This window comes from Zootoca vivipara, chromosome 1 (assembly GCF_965207765.1).
Source record: "Zootoca vivipara chromosome 1, rZooViv2.hap1.1, whole genome shotgun sequence".
In the NCBI taxonomy this organism is placed as follows: domain Eukaryota; kingdom Metazoa; phylum Chordata; class Lepidosauria; order Squamata; family Lacertidae; genus Zootoca; species Zootoca vivipara.
This window is the reverse complement of record NC_142582.1, coordinates 121,396,284-121,414,859: the sequence shown is the minus strand read 5'-3', so window position 1 is coordinate 121,414,859 and position 18,576 is coordinate 121,396,284. Positions and strand designations below refer to the sequence as shown.

Sequence of the window (18,576 nt, the reverse complement as noted above, 5' to 3'; positions counted from 1 at the left end):
GCAGAGGATTCAATTTGACTAAGGTGGCCCTGCAAGGCTAAAAGGAAGTGAATAAGAAGGGGGGGGGCTGTAGCTTTGATAGACACAGTGATGTTTATAAAAAGCATTGGTGTTCCAGTCTGCCCCTCCTCCTGCATCTGTATACTGTAAATCAGGGGTGGCCACCTCCCAAGAGACTCTGATCTACTCACAGAGTTAAAAACTGGGAGTGATCTACCCCCTTTTGGGGGGTTCAGGTCAAAGCTGTTGAGTTTTTTTAAGGAAGGGAAGCCCTGTTTTGGGGGGTTTAGGTCAAACTTGTTGAGCTTCTTTTAGGAGGGAGGGAGGCCCATTTTTGTTTAGGGCTTCAGGTCATAGTTCAGCTTTTTTTTAGGGAGGAGGAAAAATTTGGGTGAGCTTTTTTTAGGGGTGCCAGTGATCTAGCAGTGATCTACCACAGACATCCAGTGATCTACTGGTAGATCACAATCTACCTGTTGGACGTGCCTGCTGTAAATCAAGCAGAGAGAAAGCTGCTTACAAGGCTCCTGTACATCACAGCGTCACCCAGAGGCACCCACAAATGTGAGTTATCCCTCTCTCTATTTCTTCCTTCCTTTCCTCCCTCTTCCATCCTCAATAAAATACTGGGGGGGGGGCAGATAAGCCCCACATAGAAAGCCCATCAACATGGGGGGGAGGACTCTTTAAAATACAGTATTTACCAGTAATTTCTTTTGGGGGGGGCACCTAGGCCTCTAGGAGTTGGCTGCTATGCCTAGGACAATTCAAGAAAGCAGAATCATGCATATGCTATGGTAATATATCAATAGAATCATGGAATTGTAGTCGGAAGGGACCACAAGGGTCATCTAGTCCAACCCCCTGCAATGCAGGAATTTTTCCCCAATGTGGGGCTTGAACCCACAACATGGTTGAAATATTATGCTGATATGCAGCAACGCCTCGGAGCCATCGAGACTGCGGCCCTGTCTTGCCTCGCCCTCGCCTGCCCTGCCACCCCCTCTCCCCTGCCCGACCCTCCCATCCTCTTGCTGCAGAGTTCCAGCTTCACAGCATCACCCAGAGGCACCCACAAATATGAGGTATCCCTCTCTCTATTATTCCTTCCTTCCCTCCCTCTTCCATTCTTAATAAAATATGGGGGGGGGCAGATAAGCCCCACATAGAAAGCCCATCAACATGGGGGGGATGACTCTTTCACATACGGTATTTACTAGTATTTGGGGGGGGGGAGGCACCTAGGCCTCTAGGCGTTGGCTGCTATGCCTAGGAGTAGGACAATTCAAGAAAGCAGAATGATGCATATGCTATGGTAATATATCAATGGAATCATAGAATTGTAGTCGGAAGGGACCACAAGGGTCATCTAGTCCAACCCCCTGCAATGCAGGATTTTTCCCCCAAGGTGGGGCTTGAACCCACAACATGGTTGAAATATTATGCTGATATGCAGCAACGCCTCGGAGCTGTCGTGACTGCAGCCGTGCCTTCCCTCGCCCTCACCCGCCCTGCCACCCCCTCTCGCCTGCCCGACCCTGCCGTCCTCTTGCTGCAGAGTTCCAGCATCACAGCGTCACCCAGAGGCACCCACAAATATGAGTTATCCCTCTCTCTATTTCTTCCTTCCTTCCCTCCCTCTTCCATTCTTAATAAAATATGGGGGGGGGGCAGATAAGCCCCACATAGAAAGCCCATCAACATGGGGGGGATGACTCTTTCACATACGGTATTTACTAGTATTTGGGGGGGGGAGGCACCTAGGCCTCTAGGCGTTGGCTGCTATGCCTAGGAGTAGGACAATTCAAGAAAGCAGAATGATGCATATGCTATGGCAATATATCAATAGAATCATAGAATTGTAGTCGGAAGGGACCACAAGGGTCATCTAGTCCAACCCCCTGCAATGCAGGAATTTTTTCCTAAGGTGGGGCTTGAACCCACAACATGGTTGAAATATTATGCTGATATGCAGCAACGCCTCGGAGCCGTCGTGACTGCGGCCGTGCCTTGCCTTGCCCTCGCCCACCCTGTCACCCCCTCTTGCCTGCCCAACCCTCCCGTCCTCTCCAGCCAAGCAGGGTAGCCGCCGCCGTTGCCAGCCCCAGAAGCACAAGGTGGCCGCTGCCGCCGCTGCCGCCACCACGATGTCGTCAGGCCAGCTGGCCCTGTAGCCCCGCCCACGTTCCCACTTTGTGGCCCCGCCCCTGAATGATCATGGCTTGCCCCCCCCCTAGTTTTGATCCTGGCTACGCCCTTGCCCCAAGAATATGAAATGTGTGCTGTTCCTGACTCAAAGCCCTAAGAGATGGCTTTCCCAATCTTTCATTCAACCACCACGGTCATTAGCAGGAATTTTTTTTATAAAAAAAATCTATATTACACACACACGCACACACCCATCAAAATGTCGCAGAGCATTTACTTTCATCAAGCTATGTTACTATGCCTTCCCACTCACTCGCAGCTCAGCTAGAAGTTCAAGAGCTTTTTATATTATTCACATGCCAATTACTGTGGAATCAAAGGGGGGGAGGGGAAAACAGTGGGAGAAAAGTTGTTTTTCTCCTTTCAGATCTCTGCCACTTGATGCAAAACCTGAAGCTCTTATTTTTAATTGCTTTTTAAGTAAAAAGATCTAAATGGATCTTAGCAACAAGCCGAGCATTTCAAGGCAAGGCCTGCAGAGCTTAAAGGTCAGGAGCCCAGTTCACACATCAACAATATTCCTTGCAGAAATACAGACAGAAGCAGGAAATAATAATTATTATTATTCTGCCATTTTTGCTCCATGCACAGCCTGGCAATAACATAAAATAAAAAAACTGAGCAGGTATAGATCACTTTCAAGTGTTCACAGAGCTTTGCATGCATTATCTTTCCCCTGTCTACCCCCCCCCATCTGAAATCTGTGCCCAGAGTTCAAAAACGGCTCGCGCTAATGAAATTCCCTGTTGCAAAATGTGCCTAGAACAATGGGAGTTTCGAACACTACCCATTGCTTTCTCTCTTAGACTTTCACCCACCTAAGTTATTGTGGCAGGAAAAGGAACACACCTGCAATTCCTTGGAAGGAACAAAAGGACAAAAATGCTACAACTCACAGGTCACTACTAGGGCTGGGTGATACAATAATAATAGTGATGATGATGATGATGATTTACTATTTATACCCCGTCCATCTGGCTGGGTTTCCCCAGCCACTCTGGGCGGCTTCCAACAAAATATTAAAATACAATAGTCCTTCAGATATTAAAAGCTTCCCTAAACAGGGCTGCCTTCAGATGTCTCCTAAAAGTCTGGTAGTTGTTTACTCCTTTGACATCTGATGGGAGGGTGTTCCACAGGGCGGGTGCCACTACAGAGAAGGCCCTCTGCCTGGTTCCCTGTAACTTCGCTTCTCGCAGTGAGCGAACCGCCAGAAGGCCCTTGGAGCTGGACCTCAGTATATCTCGATATATCATCCAAAACCAGTCTGAAGTCCATATTGTGATATCAGATTCATAATTTTTGACCTGGAAATATATTGAGGATCATGGTGTGTGCGTGCGCTATGCAAAATTCACAATGCAGGAAAAACTGTGAAACCAGTGCCTCTACATAGCTCCATCCATATTTCAGGCATTGTGATATATCAGTATATTAAAAAGTTTAGTTAGTGTTGAAAACCAGATACAGCAGTACCTTGGTTAACAAACTTAATCCGTTCCAGAAGTCCGTTCTTAAACCAAAGTGTTCGTAAACCAAGGCGTGCTTTCCCAAAGCAGCGGGGGACTCAATTTACAAATGGAACACACTCAACAGGGAGCGGAACATGTTCTTATTCCAAGGCAAAGTTCACAAACCAAAACACTTACTTCAGGGTTTGCAGCGTTCTTAATCCAAGTTGTTCATAAACTAATCTGTTCTTAAACCAAGGTACCACTGTATTGCCCAGTCCTACTGTTTGCCTCTCCATAGCTCCATTCTTATTTCAGACATTGTTATATATTGTTATATTGACATGTTCGGCTGGTATATCACGATATTGAAAACCAGGTATCACCCAGCCCTAGTCACTACCCTTATTTTCCTTGACCAAACAGAGGCGGTGGCCCCAATCCCTTCCCTAGCCACTGCCTACTTTCAGTCAACCGCATTTCCCCCAGAGTTGTAAAACTTCCCAAAATGATTTTGCATTTGCATCACGTTTCAAGGTTGGGGGTTTTTTTATTTAAAAAGTGAGCCCATTCATAGTGCATAGCTGGTCCGTGATCGCATAATAAAATCTGTATTTCACATGCTAACATCTTATAGTCCAATAATATCATTTGAGATTCTCTTCAAGTGAGGAATTTGGAGGCCTCTGTTGGTACATGCTCTCTACTCCCATGCCCATCTAAGACCCCGGATGGATAAACCACAAAACAGGTAACATACCTTCATGCTTTAGCGCAGATTTGGCGTGCCCTATGGCTTCCCACGGCGACGGAATGTCCAGGAAGACTGCGTCTGCAAGGTGAGTGACGCCAAAGCCGCTCTTGCAGACATCTTGGTTCTTCACCGTCACCAAATGGCCCACCTTGTGCTCTTCAAACTCCTCGATGGCTTTCTCAGCTCTCTGCTGGTGGAACTCCACTGTATACAGGTGCCCTGTTGGGGCAATTGTCCTGATGATTGCATGAGACAAGGAGCCACTTCCAGTACCTAGAAGGGAGGGGAAGGAATTGCAGCCTTTGAGAAAGCATTTCTTACGAGAGAAGCATTCCCTCTTTATGCCCTTGTGTTAAAAGGATCTAGCAAGGGTTCATGGTCAAAGAGGCATTCAAAAACCGAGTCTCCCTGCTCCTAAACCCACCATCTAACCACTATTCCACACTGCCCCACGACTAGGGATCTGGCCAATTTTATTTCATCCACGGTAGAGGATTCTGATCATCTACTTTGCTAATGGGGAGAAAAGCACAGAGCTAAGTCTCTGCCCCATCTGCCTAGTGGGAGGTCGCCTTCTGTTACACAGCAGCTAACAAGACTTTTGCTTGCAGGGAATTTGTACGTTTGGAAGATAGTAAGTGAACAGAGATGAAAGGAGAATTTGCAGCAAGATCTTGAAGACTTAGTCATGTACTGTGCACCGTATCCAGGTTCGCTTTTTCACTAATTTTACAATCATTTTGACATTTCAAAAATTTACTTCCTTCCCCCTCTTTCTGCGGTTCCTTGAATTTATTTTCAATAACTTCTGCACATCCAAATTAACTTAATACAGTGGTGCCTCGACTTACGAATTTAATCCGTTCCGAAGGCACCTTCGTAGGTCGAAAAATTCATAAGTCGAAAAGCGCCATTGTAAACGCAATTTCCCATAGGAATGCATTGGAAACGGAAAAATTCGTAAGTCGAAGCAACCCCATCTAAAAATTCATAAGTTGAAAAAACCCTATCTAAAACTGCCGCAGTTTCCATTCGGATGTCAAAAAAATCGTAAACGCGCGGCCATTTGCCCCATTCGTAAGTCGAAAAATTTGGTTGTCGGGTCGTTCGTAAGTCAAGGTACCACTGTATGCTCGTTTATTCATCTTCTTTAAATATATACTCTTATGAAACTGCAGGTTATTACGGTACCATAATCCCACCAATGTTCTTATCTGTTTACAATTTATCTGTAAATATTCAATAAACCATTTCCATTCTTTTATATAAAAAAGTTTGTTATCTTGATTTCTTATTCTTCCGGTAAGTTTCGCCATTTCTGCATATTCCACAAGTTTTTGTATCCATTCTTCCTTTGCTGGGACTTCTGCTTCTTTCCACTTTTGAGCAAGTAGAATTATTGCTGCTGTAGTAGCATACATGAATAAATTTCTATACATTTTAGGTAGCTCTGTCCCTATAATTCCCAAAGAAAAAGCTTCTGGGTTTTGTTGTTTTACAAAGGTTATTTTAAACATCCTTTTCATTTTATTATATATAATTTCCCAGTAAGCTTTAACCTTACTACAAGACCACCACATACGATAAAAGAACCTTCTTTCTCTTTACATTTCCAACACTTATTTTAGATTTATACTTTTTTGTCAATTTACTCAGTGTAAGATACCATCGATATAACATTTTTATATAATTCTCTCAGACCATAACATGCTGTAAATTTTATATCCAGATTCCACAATCGCTCGCATGCTTCCACGTCTATATATTATGACCAATATCTATTTCCCAGTATCTACCGGGCAATATCCAGATTCACTTCTAACAGATGCAACAGCCATGGGAATCAACAGTTCCACAAACAATGTTCGCTATAATGTCAGACGCAGCAAAAGGAAGTGATCTGAAACGGCTTTGGTAGAAGAGTTAGTGGCCCACTTGAATCACAGAATTGTAGAATTGGAAGGGGCCACAAAGCTCATCTGGTCCAAAAAGATAGCCTGCAATGCAGGAATCTTTTGCCCAACGTGGGGCTCGAACCCACAACCCTGAGGTTAAGAGTCTCATGCTCTACCAACTGAGTCTCATGCTCTACCTAGCCATGGGGCTTTCCCCTAGGAATCCTGGGTGCTGCAGTTTGTTCAAGGAGCTGAGAGTTGCTCAGAAACTCTTGTTCCCTGCACAGTGCTATAATTAGCTGTGCCCGCCCCACTCTTCAAAGGAAGGTGCATAGCCAACGATCGGGGGGAAGATGGCAGTGGTAACATCTGGAGGGCTAGAGGTTCCCCATACCTGGATTGTAGGCTAAATCATGACGTTTGAGCTACTTGTGGCAACAGATGTTTTAGAATCTTAAGTAAATGAAAAATTGTACTGACGGTCGAGTAAAGAATGTGCGCTTTTGTCTGTTAATTGCAGCATGAATAATCTTTGCAAATTGCTGGAAGTGGCAGACAGAACCATTGAAAGCGGATAGTTGTTTAAGATATGGGATATGATTTAGTTAAATTCCCCAAGTTTAAAATTTCTTAAAACAAGGCACTGTTAATAAAGAGAAACACGGAAGTAGTTGTTAGGTATCCTGCAGCGGAACAGCCAGTTGAACGCAAAAGAATGTTTTCTATTAAAAAAAACACACCATGCTGTTTGAATACAGGGCAAAATGTTTATGCTCTCTTTTTCACTTTCCCACTATTTGTTTTTTTATGCGTCAGTGTGAATTTATACGTTTATGTATATGCATAACTCACTGTACGCCATGAATACTGAAATCTTCTTACTTGCAGCATATACAAGGAAAACCTGCAACAAAATAGGAATGTAAGAAGTGTTCTGCAGGATCAGCCCAGCATCCTGTTCTCACAGAGGCCAACCAGATGTCTAGTGCATGAGTGCAATAGATACTTACATTCAGAGGCATTATTATTTATTTATTTATTATTATTATTTATACACAGCCACTCTGGGAGGCTTCCAACAAAATATTAAAATACAATAGTCTGTTAAACATTAAAAGCTTCCCTAAACAGGGCTGCCTTCAGATGTCTTCTAAAAGTCTGGCAGATGTTTTTCTCTTTGACATCTGGTGGGAGGGTGTTCCACAGGGCGGGTGCCACTACCGAGAAGGCCCTCTGCCTGGTTCCATACTGCCTGTGACAGAGGAGACAGGAGCATAGCCACAAAAGTCTTCATGGCTAGTAGCCACAGCCCTCCCCTCTGTGAAAATGTTGCAGCAGGGCATGCTCTTGGTCCGAACGCCAGCCAGGCCTCCTCTCTGCAGCAGCTACGGTTCCCAGAGTAGCTTAACAATCAGTCCCTCTTCACAAGGAAACCTGGGAAATGTAGCTCAGGGAGGGGGGAAAGGGGGTCGCCTAACAATTCTCACCACCCTCTACAAACTATCTTCCCATGATTCTTTGAGGGAAGCCATGACTGTTCGAAGTGCTATCGCAGTGCTTGAAATGCAAGGTGCAAACGCGGACTCATTATGCAGCTTCTTCCATACTTAAGTTTTGTATTCCAACAGGGGTTTCTAGTTGGCTGCCAGTCACTTGGAATTATAGCATGTTCGTTTCCCCACCCCACCCCTGCTCCGGAGGCTAGGACCCAAACTCATGGCTTCAAATAAATAAATAAAATGTCCAGTAGCACCTTAGAGACCAGCTAAGGTAGTTCTGGGTATAAGCTTTTGTGTGCATGCAGTCCTTAACAGTCATCAACAGGTTTACCATACCCATTGAGTCAATCACCCGTCTCCTACTACCCTCCTGAGAAAAACCCCACCCCACCCTCCCACTGTATAGGTCTGGTGACTTCTGTTTCACAGAAGTCTGTGCATGCACACGAAAGCTTATACCCAAAACTAACATACAGTGTTGGTTTCTAAGGTGCCACTGGACATTTTATTTATTTATTTCGACTGCGTCAGACCAACACGGCTACCTACCTGAACCATGGCTTCAAGGTACAAGAAAGGAGATTCCAACTGAACACCAGGAACAACTTTCTGATAGTTCTAGTTACAGGTAGCTAGCCATGTTGGTCTGCCATAGTCAAAACAAAATAAAAAAATTCCTTCCAGTAGCACCTTAGAGACCAACTAAGTTTGTCATTGGTATGAGCTTTCGTGTGTATGCACACTTCTGAAGAAGTATCTGAAGAAGTGTGCATGCACACAAAAGCTCATACCAATGACAAACCTTTGTTATTGTTTAGTCGTTCAGCCGTGTCCGACTCTTCGTGACCCCATGGACCAGAGCAAGCCAGGCACTCCTGTCTTCCACTGCTTCCCACAGTTTGGTCAAACTCATGTTGGTAGCTTCGAGAACACTGTCCAACCATCTCATCCTCTGTCGTCCCCTTCTCCTTGTACCCTCAATCTTTCCCAACATCAGGGTCTTTTCCAGGGAGTCTTCTCCTCTCATGAGGAGGGTCCTCAGCTTCCTGGGACCTGAAGGACCAGGTGCGCAGCCTGGGAGTCATTCTGGACTAACAGCTGTCCATGGAGGCGCAGGTCAATTCTGTGTCCAAGTATTGTAGCCTCAGCTTCAGGGTCTGTCCTTCCAGTGAGCACTCGGGGCTGATTTCCTTCAGAATGGATAGGTTTGATCTTCTTGCGGTCCATGATGGGACTCTCAAGAGTCTCCTCCAGCACCAAACTTCAAAAGCATCAATTCTTCGGCAATCAGCCTTCTTTACGGTCCAGCTCTCACTTCCATACAAACTTAGTTGGTCTCTAAGGTGCTACTGGAAGGAATTTTTTTAACTTTCTGACAGTAAGAACAGTCTCCCTCGGGAGGTTGTAGACTCTCTTTCCTTGGAGGTTTTCAAACAGAGGTTGGATGGCCACCTGCTGAGTTTCTTGCATTGTAGAGTTGGACTCGATGACCCTCAAGGTCCCGTCCAACTCTCCCTTTTCCATGATCCTATCTCCCAAGCCCACTTCCTCCCTTGCCAAGAGCTCTTAAGAGAGCCTTGCTGTGCTCCACAGCACAATGCCCCCACCCTCCAAGCATCTTTATTTACTTCTGGGGGAACCGCAAGCCCCATGCTAAATTACGCAGGCAAACAAGCCTGCCCATCGATTGCTTAGCGTGACAACAGCTGCATGAAGCCTCTTGCCAGGACTGGGGAATTTGGGGCATGCCAGGGAGTGTAATGATTTCTGCTCCCCAGAGGGTTAACCATTGCCCTCGCCCCAGGTCCCTCCCCCATTCATCTCCAGAAGCAAACAGAAGGTAGTCAACACAGCAGGGGTGGGGAGAAGCAAAGGGGGCAGCTTGGCTCTCGTTTCCCACTCTTGCTTCTACATTTTTAATTATCTGGCTTTTAAAAACCTGCTCCTGAACCACCAGGGAAGAAGACTGTTCTCCTTCCCTTTCTAGGAAACCCACCCCCCCCCATTAAAGTTGGCTTTGGCTCAGCGCCTGGGCTCTTGAGATTCATCGCAAGCCCTGTTTATGCCAAGCCTGGAATCTGACGCTATTTGGTGGTGGTTGCTCTTTAATGGCAGGAAGAATGGTGGAGCTTATCAACAAGGCATCACCCCCTGCGGCAGAGAGGGGGGATATTTGCTCAATCGACACCCAAATGTACTTGAAAATATATTTCGCTTGGGGAAAGGACTGCAGCTAAGAATGTTGTAGGAGCCCTACTGATTTGACTCAAGGGTCTGGCTAGTTCTGCAACCAGCTGGGAGCATCTGGGAAGCTCACAACAGCCCTGGCCTGCTGCCTGTGCCCAGTATCTTGCACTCAGAGATAAACTGCTTCAGACTAGGGATACTCCATTTACCTATGAAGGTAACCATTTGGATCCCTTCCAGTCGGGATTCAGTCCTCATTATGGGACTGAAACTGCCTTGGTCGCACTGGTCGATGATCTCCGGCGGGCGAGGGACAAAGGTGAGAGTTGTTTCCTAGTTCTGCTGGATCTCTCAGCGGCTTTGGACACCATCAACCATAACATCCTTCTGGACCGTCTAGAGGGGTTGGGAGCTGGGGGCACTGTCATACAGTGGTCTCCTTCCTCCTGGACCATGTTCAGAGAGTGGTGGGGGGGATGAGTGTTCAGACCCCTGGGCTCTCACTTGTGGGGTGCCTCAGGGCTCTGTCCTCTCCCCCATGCTTCTTAACATCTACATGCAGCCGCTGGGAGAGATCATCAGGGGGTTTGGGCTGGGTGTTCATCAGTATGTGGATGATACCCAGCTCTACCTCTCTTTCAAATCAGAACCAGTGAAGGCGGTGAAGGTCCTGTGTGAATGCCTGGAGGCAGTTGGAGGATGGATGGCGGCTAACAGATTGAGGTTGAATCCTGACAAGACAGAAGTACTATTTGTGGGGGACAGGAGGCAGGCAGGTGTGGAGGACTCCCTGGTCCTGAATGGGGTAACTGTCCCCTTGCACAGTTAATCGCAAGAGAGAGGCAGACAGACAGACAGAGAGAACGCATGAGATGGCCTTTGTTATTGTGGGATCTTCAAGCATAACACATTTGAATTTCGCTGCTCCTTCTGGTTCTTTGTCCTCATGAGGACTAGGAACTTGCCCCGAAGAGAAAAAAGCAGCAGCAGCAGCAGCAATAATGGAGCGAAACTCTCAAGGCTCATGGAGAGCATGGGAAAAGTCTGGAAGCCACATGAAAGCACTTGAGGCCGTGTGTGGGCTTGACGCCCACATTGTTCTTAGCTGCTAATTGCTATTCGGAGAATGCAGAATGCAACCCCATAGTTCCTCTACTTAGGCCACTAATGCTCTTTTCTGGCAGGCGTTTTCAGACAGTTCTGCCTCCCAAGATCTGCCATTGTTCCTGCCAATGTTCCCGTTGTTATGAGAACAAAATATCTGAAGTGCACAACCGTGTATAAATTAGTATTCCTGAAAGGCACCAGAGATAACGAGGCTTGGCATGAGGGCTACACAAAGCCAGCTTGTCTCGCACAGGGCACCCACCAGCCAGCGGAATAATACTGTCCTGAATGTGCCATCAGGCTAGGCCTCACAGTTGCAACCTGCTTCCATCTCTAAAGAGAGAGACCATACTACCCTGAACCTGCTTGATCTAAGCAGGGTCAGGCCTGGCTAGTACTTGGATGGGAATACGAGGTGCCCTAGGCTTTTGCCTCCTTAAGAGATGGGAACATCTCAGTCGGTAGAGTATGAGACTCTTAATCTCAGGGCTGTGGGTTCAATCCCCACGTTCGGCAAAATATTTTCAAGATTGCACAGGGTTGGATTAGATGACCCTCGTGGTCCCTCCCAACTCTACAATTCTGTGATTTTAAGATTCACGTTCTTACAAGCTCATGAGCAGCAGTTACGAGATTCCTGGGACAGACCAGAACTAGGTCTACCATTAGGCAGTGGCTACCTCAGACAGGTGATTTTGAGTGTCGCAGAAAAGACAACAAATGGCTAACTTTTAACATTAATAATAATAATAATTTATTATTTATACCCCGCCCATCTGGGCCGGGTCCCGTGCCCCCGCCACTCTGGGCGGCTTCCAACACACATTAAAATATCACAGATTAAAAATTTCCCTAAACAGGGCTGCCATTAGGTATTTTCTAAATGTCAGGTAGTTGTTCATCTCCCTGACCTCCGATGGGAGGGCGTTCCACAGGGCGGGTGCCACTACAGAGAAGGCCCTCTGCCTGGTTCCCTGTAGCTTTGGTTCTCGCAGTGAGGGAACTACCAGAAGGCCCTCGGTGCTGGACCTCAGTGTCCGGACTGAATGATGGAGGTGGAGATGCTCCTTCAGGTATACAGGACCGAGGCCGTTTAGGGCTTTAAAGGTCAGCACCAACACTTTGAATTGTGCTCGGAAACATACTGGGAGCCAATGTAGGTCTCTCAGGACTGGTGTTATGTGGTCCCGGCGGCACTCCCAGTCACTAGTCTAGCTGCCGCATTCTGGATTAATTGCAGTTTCCGGGTCACCTTCAAAGGTAGCCCCATGTAGAGTGCATTGCAGTAGTCCAAGCAGGACTACTATTATTTATTATTATTATTATTATTATTATTATTATTATTGCCAGGGAGGTGCTTGGTCTGAGGCGTCAAACTAACCTCAACAGTCTTGGGAGCCACAGGTCTTAATCCAACTTAGTCTGACTCAGAGCAGACATGCTGAAATCAGTGAACTGAAATCAGGCACGATTAATGAGTTTAATGGGTCTACTCTGAGCCAGTTAGACTGGATAGAGGTCGCCAGGAGCCAATCCTCCTTGTGTAACATCCTGCCTGGTAGAGACGGAGGAAGAATATAATGTGAAACAGAAACTCCTCGGTTCAAAGCTCACCTCTCCCATGAACTCATTCGAGGGCCCGAGAAGAGTCAAGTCACTCTCAGGTCTGCCCTCTCTGCAACGAAGAGGTAATGATACTCAAACGCCTTGTTCATTATTTAATGTCCTGCATTTAGGTTGCAGCTCCGCAGGAAAAGTTCTATAGCAGGCTCACAAGGCAAAATAGCAACCCCGCTTGGAAAAAGAACAGAGAGTTGGAAGGGACCTTGAGGACCATCTAGCCCAGGGTTTCTCAAACTTGGGTCTTTTTCTTTTTTTGGACTACAACTCCCATCACCCCTAGCTAGTAGGACCAGTGGTCAGGGATGATGGGAATCATAGTCCCAAAACAAATGGCAGACCCAAGTTTGGGAAAGCCTAACCCTGCAAAGCAGGAATATTCATCTGACCCTTACAGGAATCGAACCCTCAATCTTGGCTGTATCAGCACCAGGCTCTAATCAACTGAGCTATCCAGCCACAAAAACAACAAATTAATTATTATTTATTTATTTATTTATTATTTTTTTAAAATGAAAACACAATTAGAATTCTGAGAGGCCCAGGTTACGGAAGGCAAGTTGTTCAAAAGGCCTGGGTGAGTAGAAAGCTGCCAAAGGTGAACTTCATCCACAAAGCTCCCTGGGCCAGGCACTGTCTGTCCCCCTCCTATTTCAGAGATGTACTTAAGACCGTTTTATTTATCCAAGCGTTTCCTGGATGAGATTTTTAGCTCTAGTCCACCAACCATCTTTTGCAACAGCACCGTGGATTTTAACTGCATAATTTACTGCTGGGCTTTCCGCACGCTGCTCTGAAATGTCATAATAATGTGAGCAGTTTATGAATTTGCTTCCGTGCAAAGAATTCCCTTCCTCGAGCTCTGCCACTGACTGCTGCTCCCAATTATACCCAGGCCATTATTCTATGTGCGCGCCAGTTATTCATCGACTCTCTGCCCCATACCCGGCCAAGTCCCAAAAGCTATGGGATGATGCGGTGAAAAGCGTGTCCCCAAATCCCAGAGCCAACTCCCTTCACTCTGCCGTTGGCATGCTAGGCTCCTAAGCGACAGGAAGAACACCCAGACCCTTGCTAGGCTGCCCTGCTTAAAGTCTCTTTAAAAAAAAAAAAAAAAGGTCGTTTGCTCTTGCACTCAACTGGAGCGCATTAATCATGCATGTGCTCGGTGTACAAATGAGAGCAGAATCTAGGTTACTTCACACCGCCGCTATTCAGAGCTGCCCTCAGCTGCCTCACTTGCTGCTTCGGGAATCAGCCATGCATACAAATGCCATCCGCAGGCCGCCAAGACCCACCGCCACGGCTCTTGCTGCAACAAGGCAGATCAAATATTTGATCATAATGCCACATCCTTGCGCACAAGCATTACCGTATCTCGGCTGTGTGGTTCGACTTCCATCCATAGCTGCCAAGTACCCCGTTTTCCCCGGGAAACCTCCATTTTTACTTACCTTTTCCCGGTGGTCCCCCGTATCACTTCGTCTCCCGTTTTTCTCCGTTATTTTCTCCTGCCAGCGCCCATTTCTTTTCTTTCTGATTTGCCCTTCTATGGGCACCCAAAATGGCCGCCAGCGGCTTCAAAAGTCGCATCTACGCATGTCCGGAAGTGCATAACCTGGCTTCCGGTGTCGGCAGTGGCCATTTTTGGTGCCCATAGATGGGCAGAGCGACACCAGAAGTTGTGTCGACGCACTTCCTGACATGCGTAGAAGCGACTTTTGAAGCCACCGCCAGTCATTTTTGGTGCCCATAGAAAGGCAAAGCGACACCGAAAGTTACGTCGACGCAACTTCCGGTGTCACACGGCTGCCGGTCCCGGATTCTGCAGTCCGGGACTTGGAAGGTAAGCTTCCACCAGGAGCTGGAGGGATCCCACCTGCTTGCAAATGCCTTATGCACTCTCGAGGCCCGAATCCAGAGCCTGGTCGCTTGTATCCAGGAACTGCAAAGGGTGACTCATCACCTACCATGGCCACCTGCTCAGCAAGAAACACACTCACAAGCACACCCACCCACCCAAGCATTCTAGATATCTACAAACTTGAAGCGGTATTGATTTTCAGGAGAGCAGACAGGGAGCAGAGAGGATAGAGAAGGGTGGAAGTGGTGTTCTTATTTTTGCAGATTCGGTGGGGGTGGGGTGGGGGGTGGGAATCAAGCATCACCCTTTGTGACCTTGTGGATCCAAACAGAATGAGCCCATTAGCAGGCCTAAGGATACATGGGTTAGGGCAAATTCAGAGGGAAGGCCAGTTGCAGGAAAAAAGCATGGAAGGAGGTCAGCCAGGGTCCACCCACAGACAAAAGCAGCTAAGAGAATCCAATCAGGAAGTAGAAACTGCAACAGGAGAAGGCTGCTAATAACCTCTGCAGTAAAACATTGCATGCAAATTGCAGGGTTTGGCTACATGCCTCATGCCTAAAAGCAGGGGTCAGCAAAAAAATTCAGCAGAGGGCCGGTCCACTGTCCTTCAGACCTTGTGGGGGGCGGACTATATGGGGGGGGGGGATGAATGAATTCCTATGCCCCACAAATAACCAAGAGATGCATTTTAAATAAAAGGACACATTCTACTCATGTAAAAACACACTGATTCCCGGACCGTCCGCGGGCCAGATTTAGAAGGCGATTGGGCCGCATCCGGCCCCCGGAAATGCCCGCTCCCCTCAAGACGGAGCACAGCTTAGCAGCAACGCCTCAACACAAAGAAGAAATTAAAGAGCAGAGCTAAGGACATTTTTAATACATTTTAATACACTTGGACATCAAGAGCTCTGCTGTACTAAATAATTTAACTGACTAACGACAATTAAGAGAATATATAAACGGAACTTATCTCTGGTCTCAGAGGACACGCGAACTGCATTAAAAAGCAGCATGAGACAACAAAGAACGTGGTGCGGAGATCCAGAGAACTGAGAGCGAAAGGAACCGACCCCACCCCCCACCCCTCAACGCCTGGTCTGGACGTACCCAGATTGCTGGGGAAAGGACGAGGTGGACATTGCCAAAAACGTGCGTGGCGGAGCTAGCTATTCAGAGCTACAATTTCCAGGGTTCTCTATAGGGTTGCCAGACTCAATAGAGGACAGGACTCCTGTGCCTTTAATTGCCCTGCTCTCTTTTGAGTCTGGAAACCTTAAAGAGAAACCAGCAGACCCTTTGTCTAATTTCCAAGCAAACCTGGTTTCTCTTTAAGGTTTCCAGACTCAAAAGAGAGCAGGGCAATTAAAGGCACAGAAGTCCTGTCCTCTATTGAGTCTGGCAACCCTAGTTCTCTTTTAAGAGGAGTTGGTTGTTAAGCCACTCTTAGAACCGTAGCTGCTGCTGGAGGAGGCATGGCTTACATTCTGAGCAGAAGGATGCCATGCTGCAACTGTTTTCACAGAGGAGAGGCCTACCAATGGCTCCTCCTCCCCATCTTCTCCCTCTGACCACTCATTGTCGTCCCACCACCAAATCCCCGGGCTCTGAGTTTTCTTCCCTCGGGGGTTCCCCAGCTGGTTCCTCCCACCAGTCCATGACACTCAAGCAGGGAGGCGGCTGTCGCACTCATGATCTGCTCGTGGGCTTCCCATAGCCGTCTGGTTGGCCTGTGTAAGGACAGGATGCGGGCCTGATCCTGCAGGGCTCCTCTCATACAGTATTCCTGTTTTGTTGCAGATATTACTTGTAGATGCTGCAGGTAAGGAGATTTCAGTATTCCGGGTGCACATGTACTTATAAATTCATACTGACGCTTTAAAAAGAAATACAGTAGTGGGATAGCAAAGAAGAAGAAAGGGGGGGGGGGAGAGCATAAATACCTGCTCTGTATTCAAGGAAGCACAATACAATTTTTTTTTTAAAAAAAACACCAACAACATCATTTTGCTTACAGGTAGGTAGCCGTGTTGGTCTGAGTCGAAGCAAAATAAAAAAATTCCTTCAGTAGCACCTTAAAGACCAACTAAGTTTATATTTTGGTATGAGCTTTCGTGTGCATGCAGTATCTGAAGAAGTGTGCATGCACACGAAAGCTCATACCAAAATATAAACTTAGTTGGTCTTTAACATCATTTTGCATTCAACTGGATGTTCCACTGCAGAATACCTAACAACTAAACCCCTGTTTCTCTTATTAAACAGTGCCTTATTATAAGAAATTTTAATCTCAGGGAATTTAACTAAATCGTATCTCATATCTTAAACAACTACCCACTTTCAATGGTTCTGTCTCCCACTTCCAGCAATTTGCAAGGATTATTCATGCTGCAATTAACAGACAAAGCACACATTCTCTAATCTACCGTCCGCCGTTTTAATAAAATTTTAACAGACGTACTACTGAGACAAATTTCCAGCTACTTAAGATCTACGCGTCAACTGCTTGGGAGCCACAAGTAGATAGATAGATAGATGGATAGTTAGAGTAGATAGAGTAGATAGATACTTTATTGTCATTGTACATAGTACACCGAAATTGAATGCCATCAAATAAAAAACAAAACAAAAACACAATTACAGCCACACACACACACCCATCACAACTCCCCAAGATCATATTATTTAGCTACAGCATTTAAGATGGTTATAGCTCTTGGACAAAATAAAAAAATTCCTTCAGTAGCACCTTAAAGACCAACTAAGTTTTTATTTTGGTATGAGCTTTCGTGTGCATGCACACTTCTTCAGATACAGTGTGCATGCACACGAAAGCTCATACCAAAATAAAAACTTAGTTGGTCTTTAAGGTGCTACTGAAGGAATTTTTTTATTTTACTTCGATCCAGACCAACACGGCTACCTACCTGTAACCAGCTCTTGGACAGAAACTGTTTTTTAATCTATTCATTCCTGATTTAAAAGTAGCTCAAACACCATGAATTTGCCTACAATTCAGGTGTGGGGAACCCTCTGGCCCTCTTGATGTTGCAACTCCCATCATCTCTGATCATTGGCTAGGCACCTTCCCTTTGAAGAGTGAGGCATGCACAGCGCTTAATAGCAGCTGGAGTCCTAGGACAGGGTGAGTAAACAAGCATTCCTTCAAGTGGGCTGAGCCTGTGAAGTTTCTTCATGCCAACGCTGGTGTCAAGACTCATTATTCAAGATGCTTGCAGCAGACTCAAGTCAAGACTCAAGTCAAGGCTCATTCTAAGTCATGTTCCTTTGTAGGAGGCTCTAGTAGATGGTGCTTCAGGCAGTTCCTCATCAGGAGGTGTCTGACATAGGGTGTCTGGTGTCATGGGGACAGAACGCTCTTTGTCCACCCACTTCATCCCTCCCCTGGACCCAGTTCTCCATCCCACACACCTCTGGTCCTCTCTCCAGGCTCAGACATCTGTTGGGGTCCTGCAGCTCTTTCTCCCACCCCACTATGAACCTCCCCAGGGTTGCACAGCTCCAACTTTCTGAGCTGCTCCCATCAGGATCTGACCCCCCCCCCGGTCCAAGGTGACACACAACCTCAAGATGGAAGCCAGAGTGAGGTTTTGCACAAACTCTTGTACAATGTCACACACATCTTCCGCTAGCCCTTGTACAACAGATCGTCAGGAACAGTGCTACCGCCAGAAGTTCCTCTCCCTACACACACATTTCTGAATCCTTCCCATGACATTTATCACCCTCTCAAGATTTGCAAAGGGCTTAATTTAAAAGCCTGGCCGGCACAAAATACCAGCCCGATCATTTGCTAGCTCACAAGATGACAGCAACGCGTCCTTCAGTTGTAACTTGGCATCCTCCACATATGCAAAATGTTATGAGGATTATATTACATCCTACTGAAAATGTGTAAATGAGTTATTTCTCACAGGGCTTGTGTGTGTGTGTCTGTGTGTGTGTGTGTGTGTGTGTGTGTGTGTGT

The 18,576-nt window shown here is 46.5% G+C and overlaps 1 protein-coding gene across 3 annotated transcripts in view; it reads right to left on the bottom strand.

Annotated features, from left to right (window-relative positions):
* Positions 1-18,576, bottom strand: part of TRMT61A (tRNA methyltransferase 61A) — a 74,670-nt gene that overhangs the window by 28,778 nt on the left and 27,316 nt on the right. For all 3 annotated transcript variants that reach the window (XM_088655698.1, XM_088655697.1, XM_035105243.3), the window contains exon 3: positions 4,420-4,686. In XM_088655698.1, coding sequence (XP_088511824.1) covers positions 4,420-4,686 — 267 coding nt within the window. The remainder of the gene's footprint in view (positions 1-4,419; positions 4,687-18,576) is intronic.